Source organism: Telmatherina bonti, assembly GCF_933228915.1.
Source record: "Telmatherina bonti genome assembly, chromosome: 22".
Classification (NCBI taxonomy): Eukaryota; Metazoa; Chordata; class Actinopteri; order Atheriniformes; family Telmatherinidae; genus Telmatherina; species Telmatherina bonti.
The window spans coordinates 17825618-17838174 of NC_136631.1; the positions used below are offsets into that span (position 1 = coordinate 17825618).

The window sequence follows — 12557 nt, forward strand, 5'->3', positions numbered from 1 at the left end:
TTTGGCTTTTGGAACTCTTGTTACATCAGCTATTGATTGAATTGTAGTTGTAAATTGAGTACAATCTAAAGGAGTCGGAGATCACGTGTGTCTAGCTTAGGCTTGCCCCCATGCCCTTTATGTGCGGAAATTCCTTCGGATTCTACAAATCCTTTACAGGGAAAAGACCTAATCCCTTTCAATCTTACTTTGAAGATATTTTTAACATTCTAATGATTTTGTTGGCATGTGCTTATAAAGTGGAGATCCCTTGCCAATCTTTGATAAATACACACACACACACACACACACACACACACACATATATATATATATATATATATATATATATATATATATATATATATATATATATATATATATATATATATATATATATACACACACACATATATATATGTATATATATATATATATATATATATATATATATATACATATATATATATATATATATATATATATATACACACACACATAGATTTACACACACACACACACATCTGTTCAGTTTTTTATTTTTATCGTTTCTTGATTTGGGTTGACACGTGTGCTATGGTATATTTAAATGAACATTAATTAAATAAATATGAGCTTTTCCAAGGGCTTGCTCCAGAATCTCCTTTTTCATGCAAAGGTCTGATTACTGATGAGCACTGAGAGAACAACACAAGCTAAATGTATATTTCTGCAGTATTATTAAATGCATTTATGCAAGCCAAATGATCACTATGTATACAGTATTTTAATCTGCTTTTAAGTATATGTTTTAGATTTCTTTGCACTATATTTGTAGGAAGGAAAAAGCATGATGTATGTTCAGAATTTCTCTGCTCTTTAAGCTTTTGTTTTGATCCCAGCAAGGCCCCAAAGGGCATGGTGTTGATTTAAAATCTGCACCATCTTTTAAGAAAAATCACGAACAAAGGCATTACTTCATCAAAGGGTAAAGCATCATAAAGATGCTCATAGCTTGATATCCCAACCACATCCGTGACCACACGTGGGAAGTTGAGACATCAAACTGAACCATGTAGCTGTTGAAACCATCTGCAAAACCCAAATGAGTGGTTGTGGTAGTGCAATTGCTCAAACAAGTGAAAATCAAAGTGTATCCAACTGGAGAATATGAAAAATGAAAAATTCTTTCTATACATACTACGTCCTTTTAATTAGGTTACACGAAATGGACCATCAAATAAAATAAAAACTTACTGAACAATATCATTCTCTCATCCTGCAGCCAAAGAGCAACATCAATATTCATTTGGAGTCATATTTCTGATCACCTGGTGAGTGTAATTTCACCATCCTCTCTCCTTTATCTTTTTGATCTCCAAGAACTTCTGAGGGAATTATTTAGCTCATCAGCACCCAAGTGCTCAACTAGATTTATTTGCAAAAGATGTTTTTGGTTGAAAATTATGCTATGAAAGCAGTGACAGTGATCCAGAGAGGTAAAGTTCTTTGTTTCCATTATAATATGACAAACTCCTGCTACTATTTATTGTCAGTGTGTTCTCTTTGTTTAAACGCAACCAAATACTTCCTTTTAGTATAATTTATGCCTTCTAGTCACTTCTCCAGTTTAAGTCTGGCTTGGTTGAAGTCTTCTCTCACTTGCCGAAGCAGATCTGGGCAACACACTACATCCGCAGCTGTCATAGCCAGAGCCTTGGCTGTCCTCAGGGTGTACAACTGGGCCTTTTCTGCTCCTGGCGCAGGAAAGATGGCAGTGAGGGAAAATAAAATACGGTATAAACAGAAACTAACAAACCACATGACTTGGAAAGAGATGATGGCAGAAGTCATCAGATTATCATTCATTTTACAAGAAACTTGTGATCCCAGTCAACCTGTGCTACAGTACCTGCTGCTTCTGTGTATTCCTCCGTGTGGTTTAACGCACCAGTGCCAATGTGGAAAAAAGGATGGATTCCAGGCACTACGAATGATACGTTGCCAAAGTCTGTGGAACCTGCCAGATAATTACAAATTCACTCTGAAAACAACTCTGAGCTGATTCACTGCACAACAGGAACAATCTGCACAAACAGTCATGTCTCTTGTTGTTACAAATGTTTAGTTTCATATATTTCTAATGAACAACCCAGAAAAATATGATTATGTGTGTGTTTCCTCTTTTAACCTACCAGAGAAACTGGCTGGCTGCTCTGGAAACTCAATCCCCAACGATTTTCCATTACTTTCATACAGGTTTGCCAGTGTAGCATTAGGTAAAATGTTATAGTATGTAGGGGTTGGGTAGATAATCTCCACCTACAGAAAACACAAGAATACTTGCATTTAGGAAATATGATTCACTATGAAATACTGCTGTTTCCTGTTGCCATTTCTTCTGTTTCTGTAATTAACTCACTTTTTGTTAGTAAAACCTGCATGAATCATGTGCAGACCAAGGAGAAAAGTAGCCCAAAGGTAATGATGAATAATGTAACAATAGCAGAAAACCCACGGCATAACTACAGGAATGTTATAAAAAGACAATGTCATATGACAGTATAACTCAACACTGCATTTCTTCACACTATATGAACATCTATTACTTTGTTCCTGCTCTGGAGATGTGATGTGTCTGTAGCTTAGAGGAGAGCAACTGAAAGGCAACAACTTACCTGGCAACCAGTGGCCAAAGCAGCTGCCCTGAAACAAGCCTCGGCCTTTGTCTTCAAGTCACAAAGGTCCTTCAGCACTGGGGTACGCAAATAAAACTCTAACTCAGTGTAGGCAGGGATAATGTTTGGCTTCACCCCTCCATGTTTGATTATGCCTGTTGACGGAAACAGAAGAAACAGTGATGATGTTGAAGGGCAAGAAGGAGAGTGTGCATTAGATGAACAGACCTCAAAAAAATACATTTGCTTTGATCTCTGTGTGCGATGGATGTTAGGAGAAACTGACATGGATCATTTTAAGTTTTCCTCTCTAGCATAAGCTTAAAAACTCTAATCTGATTGTTTAAAAATAAAAAAAACTTCAGTAATGACAGTCTTTGTGGCACAGACCGAAGTATTTTAACAGCATTGTTGTAGCATCATTAGGGAACATTCCAGACATTTGTGGTTCAATTGCAACAAAGCTATTTCTTCCAACATTCACACATTAGATAACCTAACTTTTCTATTAAGAACTCACAATCTCTTCTTACACCATACTTGATACACTGAGCACAAACTTTCTACTTTGACAATCTTTTTCAGCAGATAAAGGTCTGGTAGCTGTCACAGAGAGAAAGTTAGACGGTTAAATTTTATCTTTTCAGAGCACGACATGCCATGTTGGCTTAAAAGTAAACATGCCTTGAGGTGAGACTGTTCTGTCAGCTGTCTCTTGTGAGGTTGAGACTAAACTTTGAAGATTGTTCCAGCTTTTTTTCCTGTTCCTCACCGTGAAGCCTCCACTCTGGTTTGAGCTGCTGTCTGAGCAGCGAGAGGTTGTTGTAGGCCAGCACAGCAGCATCCAGAGCATTCACTCCCTCCCAGGGATATGCAGAGGCGTGAGACGCCTTCCCGTGATACTTCACTGACACCCTGTGTAATATTAACATGTCTGGATATGGATTGTCTAAAATATGTAAAGACTAGACCATCAGACTGAGAAAGAAGATATGAAAATCTTGAATTCATATGAAAAGTGAGGAGCAATTCACTCAGCGATTGTGACAGTGGGGAGGAATGAAGCATCCTGCTGAGCTGGATGAGCCATGAAGACGAGATCTACATCATTAAAAGCTCCTGCCTGGATCAGGTTGATCTTTCCTCCAATGGCCTCCTCTGCAGGGGTTCCAAGAACGATAATCTGAAATAAAAGTTTCCAATCATTGTACTTCTTAGTAATGTTGACTGTTTATAAGCTCTTTCTTTCTTAAAATAATGTCTTTAAGTTGAAAATGTAATTTCTTAGGTCTAATGTCTCACTTACAGTATGCACTAACAGGTATTAGCATCCAGTGATTCCCAAACCACGTCCTCTTTATCATCTTTATCAACTGTTTTCATCTAAAATTACCCTGAACTTACAAGAGGAACATGGAACATGATAAAGAAGACATGAAATAATTCAATGAGAGGACAAATTTACTTGGAAAATGTTCAAAGAGGTAATCTCTTTAGAAATAGGTCATCTCCTCATAGAGAATAGGCATGATGGAGCGTGGCATTATGGGTAGTGCTTACCATACTAAAGGGCAAGCATTTGTTTTTTTCTACAAGTCATGTCCTGCCTTTATGGTAAACATAAGCCAATACACACAACACACGCATTTTGTCATTGTGTTTTTTTTTGTTTTTTTTTTAATCTTAAGACAGCACAAACATCACCACCATGTCTGCCTCTGATCTATTATTAATCCACCACTACCACTAACCTTAAATCTCTCAACTCCACTTCAGCTGACATGACAATCCTTCTCTCCCTACAACCAGACCTCATCATACACGTGCAACCAATTGAGACACCCCCTGTTGGCCTTTAAATAGAATACACTTTTAAGGCAGCGCTTTTCTGAACCAGAAACCACATTTATCCTCTGCAGATAATCTGTGCTCCTCGCCATATACCAGTAGGCTCTACCTAAAATCCCTGATCAAAAATATTTTAGCAGACTGCGATCATTTTCTATGATTGTTCGGCCATTCGTCTGTTTAAGACGTAGCTGGATCATACCAACAGAAATGGTGGAAGATTTAAAGAACTTCGGGTCCAGAGCGACAGAATGTGGAAAAGAGGTGAAGCAACATGCACAAGATGGCTGGAATAGGAAAAGAAAAGTATCAAGTGTGATGATGTGGGATTAAAAAGAGAATCAGCAAGAAAGAACAGTGTAGAAGACGGTGGTAGCACCAGCAGCGTTTTATGGTTTGGAGACAGTGGCCTTGAGGAGAAGACAGGATGCAGAACTGGACGAAAGAGAGATTAAAGGAAGTTGAGATTGTCTGTGAGAGTGAAATGGATGGATAGGGGTCAGAAATGAGTACATCAGAAACAGCACGTTAGATGATTTGAAGTCAGAGAGGCCAAACCTTGATGGTTTGGGGCATACATAGGGGATTATGAATATATGGCAGAAGGATGCTGAGGTTGGAACTACCATGCATTATCCTAAAGGAAGACCAAAAGGCAGATTTATGGATGTATTGAAATAGGACATGAAGTTAGTTGGTGTAAGAGAAGGCAATACAGGATAGAAGTATTGATGCATATGATTTGCTTTGGGAACCCATGAAGGAAAAGCCTAAAAGGAAAACAATTACACTAAAATGTTATTTTGGAACAATCTGAAGTTAAATAACTTGACAGCTTAGTTGTCTGAGTGATTGTTCAAAAGAGAGGCCAGTAACAACAGCTGCCAGATAAAGAGCATAAAACCCTCTGAATTAGGATTTAGAAACAAAGTCAGGGTAAACAAAGAAGGGAAGATACTGAGGATTTAGAGGGGTCCTTAGAGATTTTCTGGGTTTAAACTTTGTGCTTCATGTTGGGGACTTTCATTGCGTCCTTTCAACTTGTTACCTTCACTGGAACAGGAAGTTCCAGCTGGTTTTCTAGCGCCGCTTTCAGTCCCATCGCGGCCGCAGCTCCGACCTCAGCTATCAGGTTGTGGCCGCACGCGTGCCCTACATCCGGCAGCGCGTCATACTCGCACAAAAAACCCACGCTCAATGCGGGCTCCTCCTCCCTCCCACGGCAACCCACGGGACCCCAACTGGCTCGGAATGCGGTCGGTAGTTGGTAGTGACTTTGGACCGACCATGTCTGGTCCTGCTGGGAGAAGAAACGGACCAGCCTGTCGTGCGCGTGCGTCTCGTTACCAGCGAGCTCGGGCTCGCTCCAAATGTCCTGACTCAGACTGTGGAGCTCGTCTTTTAGAGAGTCTATAAACAACTGGAGGGTTTCTTTCATCTGCTGTCGTTTCTCCATCTTAGCGAGCTCTCTGTCTGTATGACCAAGGTTCACACTAACCTGCAACCTTGTTCCGAGCTACATGGTCCCGTTTCATTTGCTTTTTTCAGCCTAACACGAAAATGATACCGGACTCCGTCAGCAGCGTCACGCTCTAATGGGCGGGGCTTCTCACCGGAAGTGCTAAAAGTTCAACAGCTGCTGCAATCTTCATGGAAATTTGCTCTATGATTTTGAAACCTGCTGTTCAGTCTTGACTGGTTTTAACTATTCTTGCAATTATTGGTTTATTAAAATGCCCAAGGAGTTCAGCGGCATAGCAGTTAATTTTTTTTATTGTATGTTCAGCAACCCAAAATCTGTAAATAGATTCATTTGAAGCTCTTTAATAAGGTCATTTTGTTGCTCTGATGTATAGTTATTTAATGTGACTCCACTGAATTGGCTGCTCAAGTTATTATTTCGGCTTTCCAGTTACATTTCAGGGTTAAAGATCAAAGTAACTTAAGTCATTCTGCCAAAGACAGTGTGTGGTCTGTGTCACATCACAGATTCTCGAAATAACATCACCAGGCCATGATTTGTTCTGCAATCGCCTTGTTATTATTTTGGTAAATGTTGTAAATATACTAAAAAGCTCACTGCAAAGTGAAGATATGAATGAAAAATAAATAAAACTTGTTTATCAGAGACTTCCTTTTTCTCCCATTACTTCTTGGATTTATCTTGTCCCAACAAAAAAAAAAAAAAGGAAACAGACTAAACAGAAATTTAGGTCATTAAAATGAACACGTGTCCATCTCCACAATGATAAGAGGCTGCATACACACTTTTTTTGTTAAGATTTAATCATTTAATGATTTAAAAAATCTAATACATATCAGTCAATAGAACTCAACCAGTTATTTTATTCACATATTCTTAATAAAAGTGGGACAAACATTTAATTTTTAATGGAGTTGTTTTCATGTGATGATAATCAAGGTCTGAACACTTTTGTTTTTGGAATCTTTAAGAAAGTTAATTTCTATTTAATGCACTTGACCGAACCATCTGTCTTAGTCACTTTTTTAAAGAGAAGATTATGTCGCCTGATAATATCACTCCACTGTCTTCAAAACAAGAGCTACTAATGTGTTTTCAGTCAAAGATTTTGCATGAAAAAACATCTAAGGCATACATAATTATTTACAATGCCTAAAAAAATAAAATCCAGGAACTTTCAAGTTAGAAATAGCAGTGTTGAGGGGCTCAGTCTTTCTGTGGATAGATTGCCACCTACCGGTCACAATCATAAGTGCATGCATTACTTCATTCTAAGTGGATTGTAGGGCCAGATAAAGGTAGTCTATTGATTCCATTTAAAAATAATTAAAAACTATTGCAGTAATTTATATAGAAAATCCTAAATTATTTTTTGTTAAAAGGGATATAGATTGTGCAGATATATTCTCAGTCAGTCTTTCATGACACTAGAGGGACCCAGAGTGACATTTTGTACAAGACCTGCCTTGCTCATCCTGAATGCAATGTGCAGGGAACATGCATGTTTGATCCGCTGCTCTTTGTGTTTGACCTCCCAGAGCAGAAAACAAGAAAAATCTACATTATCCTCAGGAAAAAGTATTCAATGATTTGTTCATTTAGTGCAAACATGCATCAAGCAAACAAAAATTTTCTTGCATAAGATCAACCGTGATCTACCTGTCAGAAACAAGGTCAATTTAGTCCTGTGTGAGTGAATACAAAGCTTTACAGCCGTCACGCATCCAGTGAGAGTGTGTATGTATGAATATGTGTGTGTGTGTCAGAGTGTGACACAGAAGGAGCAGGTGTACATGTATGTGGTTTCTGTCTGTATTCGAGCTGGAGGTTAATTGGGGGCGGTTGTCAGTCACAGGAGGAGACATGTTGTACATCGCTCAGCAGGCTGACACCACGACTGCCTCCTGACATGTCCTGTCTGTCAGCTCACTCTATGCACCACCGATGACGCTGACACTTTCCATTGTGTATCAATTAGGTGAGAGAGAGACCCATGTGTCACCCCATTGTCTTATTCAGGGATTTGCCCTGTGAGCATGTGTTTAATTTCACATGAATACATGTGTATTTGGCCTGTGTGTCAACAAAAAACTTGTATAGACCGATCAGTTTTAGAATTATATATCTAGATGATGCAACAGACGAGACCTCATGAAACACAATTCTGTTGTATGACCTCAATTTTTCACACAGGTTCTGTTTTTTCAGGTTGTGGCAAAGGTCATCACACCAAGCATCACACCACACGAGTGATGCACCAGCAATGAAAGGATCGGCGCGCAGGCGTCGCGACGGCAGGATGCCCCAGAAGACAACGAGCTTGACAGCAACAATGAATGCATGTGATTTAGATGACAGCATGTCTCTGAGATGAGGGATGAAAATAAACAACAGGCTTTACTTGAGCAGGAATGTATTTGTTTGACACCCCTGTGAAAGTGCTGCTCACCTAATCTACCTGTACAAACAAAAATAATTATGTAAAACACAATTATGTTACTACAGAGTTCTAATTTTTTTTTAATTGTTATGTCCATGTAAGATGGTAAACTAAGTGACTTAAGATTGTCAAAGACCCCAAAAATAATCCATGTATAAGTTGTTTATATCACCAGTATAATCCTATTTTTCTTGTCTTGAATTAACTGCAAATTTGTTTTCAAATTAAATAAGATGTAGCAAAAGTTTGGGCATAAAGTAAATTTGTCTTCAGTAAAAATGATCTGCTTGCAGCTCTGATCAGCAGTTGCATTTTTAAATGTTTTGTGATTCACAAGATGGTATTGAAAATTCAATCTCATTTGTCACGGTTCACATCTTTCCTCACTCCTCCCCTTTGTTGTCGCATTTCTTGTGTATTCGTTTCTCCTTTGTGTCTCTTGTGAACCCCATCTTGGTCTCGCCTTTCTTTGTGTGTTTGTGCTTGTTTGTGTGTGTGTGTCTTCATGGCCAGAGAATTCTAATCATATGCAATCAGCATACACACCTGAAGCCTATCTGCGAATCAAGATCTGACATATATCTGTTTCTTTACTACACCTCAGCTCTTTGTGTTGTGTAAAAGCAGCCAACTTGCAGGACTGCAGCTGTTCTGTGAGGGTTTTCCCTTCAGACTGTTCTTTGCTCTTCTGTATTTATTAATTCATTGTCCAAACCAGTCCTATTAAGGGTTGCAGGGAAGCTGGAGCCTATCCCAGAAATTATTGGGTAAGAGGCAGGTTACTTCCTGGACAGGTTGTCGGTACATCACAGTCTTCCGTATTCAGTAAACTTCAATTAAGTCATGATCCACAAACCGGTAATATATCAGTCTCTTATCTACATCTTATAGTGGTCTTCTTGTGGCCCCTCATTTATATGTGATTTTGTTGCACGCTGACAGTCCACGAAATGCATTGCAAGCAACCCAAATTTACAGATAGTTGGGGAGCAAGAAGGGACTTTATAGAAACAAAAACGTGCACAGCTTTATATAATAGTGAATTTGTTGGGATTTTCTGATCCAAAAATACAAAAATGGCCACAAAAGAAGAAAATATGTTTTCTACTGGGATGCATCTGATGAAGGAGACCTTTTCTGCGATTTGTCAGAACTAAAAGTTAAGTAAATAGGCATCTTCTATGAGATATATCAAGCTCTGTTACTTCAGATGTTGTCCTCAGGGTTTAGAGCATGGATATTCAGCTCAGTCCCATGAGGGTTCTAGTCCTGCAGGTTTTTACTGCATTCATGTTTAAAAACACACAAGTTGGTTTTTAAATGGATCCAACAGTCAATGAAGGTGTGCACAATGACTCCTTCATTTCAGTCAAGTGTGTTGGAGCAGGATGCTCTGAAAACTTGCAAGATTGCAATCCTTGTGGAACTGAGTTAACCAGCCCTGCTTTGGATGTTTAGCTGTTTTAACAGACAGGACTCAAATAAATGGGTCACTGTGCAAAAGTTAAGATGCTGTTGGATCTTTTTAGTTTGCACGTTTGTTGGAGCATTGAAAAACCTAAAACCTGCCAGACAATAGCCCTGGAGGACTTGAATTTCAGATCCCTGTTCATTAGTTTTGGATGGTGCAGAGGGCAGCAGATGAAACTGATTTCTTGCACCTTGATGAGTCAAAATGAAAATAAAAGAATGGCCTCCTTTGGTGTCTAATTTTCCATCTTTTGGTTTTATCACATAACTAGCAGACATCCCTTTTCCCTCCCTCTTTATACCTCACAGTTTTTGTTTTAGTTGTTTTTTGTTGTTGTTGTTGTTATCTTAATTTTTCTATCTATCCACATATTCTCCAAGTACAAATCCTCATAAACTCTTAAAGAGCCAGGTTTTAAACATGATGTTCCACTTGACTGACGAAAACTGACAATGTGTCTCATGAGCTTGCTCTGTCCTGTCCTGTCAGCATCCCCATCAAAGCAATGCAACCTCTGAGGAGTACACCCGCACCCCCTGAGGGTCTCAGAAATGTGTGCATGGAACTTGGCAGTATCACTTCTGTCATTAATGTCACATCATCACAGACACTGTGCCTCAATGTTCACCAAGCTGGAAAACATTTACACCTCGGTTTATCAAGTTGTCTTGATTCTTCAGAGCTGGTGAAATGGGGGTGGGATTATGTGTGACAACACTTGTTTAAGCATTTGTGTCACTGTATGATTCATAAGGGCTTCAGCTTGGTTTATCATGCATGATATACTACAAAAACTGTTTCTTGTTGTTTGTCAATTTTTTTTTAACAGTGTGAAGACTTCTATAGAAAAATTAGGCTAGACTGATTATTTTGATGCTTAGCATATTTCCAATAATTAAAAGCTGTAATGATTTTGTGTGAGGGTAAAAAAAAAAATAGTCAAAAAATTGTCATTTATATGCAAAAAAGTGAGTCTTTAAAGGTGGAGTGTGTAAGATTGTCAATATTTTCAAAATAAATTAACTAATAAAATAACTACAATGATAATTAGACAGTTTTTTGAACATGTAGGTTCCAGTCTGTCCATATTTGATGCGTAATTAAATTACAAGTTTAATTAATGACAAATGACAAAAAGCACTTTTTTTTTTTACTGGTCGGCAAACATTTAAGAAGGGTCTTTGTCATTAATTAAACTTGTAATTCAATAACACATCAAATATTGACAGACTGGAACCTAGATGTTTTTAAAAAAACTATCTAATTATGATTGCAGTTATTTTTTTAGTTAATTTATTTTGAAAATATTGAAAATCTTACATACTCCACCTTTAAGTGCAGATTGTGTCGATGCAAATCGCATGAGATAAAAATGAAAATCTTTATAAAAGGCAAGGGCACAATAAGACCAGCCATCTTAAAATGTAACCAAACTATAAAATCTATGTGGTTGTTTGACATAGAACATTTATTTTTCTTGTTTTCATCACATTTTTTTTTCATTTCTTCTCTGATCTCCCCCAATTCCATTGAGCTGCGCTTCAGCGTCAGAGGTAACTCTCCCATGGTTACTCCCTTTCTTTGTTTGACAGTGCTGAAAGGGTTGCTGTCTGCCCCAATAACATCAGCCTTTGTGAAGTGTCTGGTGAACAGTAGGAGTACACTTCTCTCGAAGCTCAATGGTGGGTCCATTGAGCTTCAAGAGAAGTGTACTCCTACTGTAAAAATGATCTGCTTGCAGCTCTGATCAGCAGTTGCATTTTTAAATGTTTTGTGATTCACAAGATGGTATTGAAAATTCAATCTCATTTGTCACGGTTCACATCTTTCCTCACTCCTCCCCTTTGTTGTCGCATTTCTTGTGTATTCGTTTCTCCTTTGTGTCTCTTGTGAACCCCATCTTGGTCTCGCCTTTCTTTGTGTGTTTGTGCTTGTTTGTGTGTGTGTCTTCATGGCCAGAGAATTCTAATAATATGCAATCAGCATACACACCTGAAGCCTATCTGCGAATCAAGATCTGACATATATCTGTTTCTTTACTACACCTCAGCTCTTTGTGTTGTGTAAAAGCAGCCAACTTGCAGGACTGCAGCTGTTCTGTGAGGGTTTTCCCTTCAGACTGTTCTTTGCTCTTCTGTATTTATTAATTCATTGTCCAAACCAGTCCTATTAAGGGTTGCAGGGAAGCTGGAGCCTATCCCAGAAATTATTGGGTAAGAGGCAGGTTACTTCCTGGACAGGTTGTCGGTACATCACAGTCTTCCGTATTCAGTAAACTTCAATTAAGTCATGATCCACAAACCGGTAATATATCAGTCTCTTATCTACATCTTATAGTGGTCTTCTTGTGGCCCCTCATTTATATGTGATTTTGTTGCACGCTGACAGTCCACGAAATGCATTGCAAGCAACCCAAATTTACAGATAGTTGGGGAGCAAGAAGGGACTTTATAGAAACAAAAACGTGCACAGCTTTATATAATAGTGAATTTGTTGGGATTTTCTGATCCAAAAATACAAAAATGGCCACAAAAGAAGAAAGTATGTTTTCTACTGGGATGCATCTGATGAAGGAGACCTTTTCTGCGATTTGTCAGAACTAAAAGTTAAGTAAATAGGCATCTTCTATGAGATATATCAAGCTCTGTTACTTCAGATGTTGTCCTCAGGGTTTAGAGC

At 38.4% G+C, this 12557-nt stretch overlaps 1 protein-coding gene across 1 annotated transcript; it reads right to left on the minus strand.

The window, feature by feature from the left end:
* Nucleotides 1-1052: 1052 nt before the first annotated feature.
* Nucleotides 1053-6078, minus strand: LOC306772957 (xaa-Arg dipeptidase-like). Its single transcript, XM_079262626.1, has 7 exons — nt 5533-6078; nt 3671-3819; nt 3409-3551; nt 2637-2791; nt 2154-2280; nt 1871-1978; nt 1053-1715 (listed from the first exon to the last, which is right to left on the minus strand). Exons 1-7 carry the CDS (start codon nt 5938-5940, stop codon nt 1576-1578), a joined length of 1230 nt encoding a protein of 409 aa, XP_079118752.1. The 5' UTR covers nt 5941-6078; the 3' UTR covers nt 1053-1575.
* Nucleotides 6079-12557: the final 6479 nt, after the last annotated feature.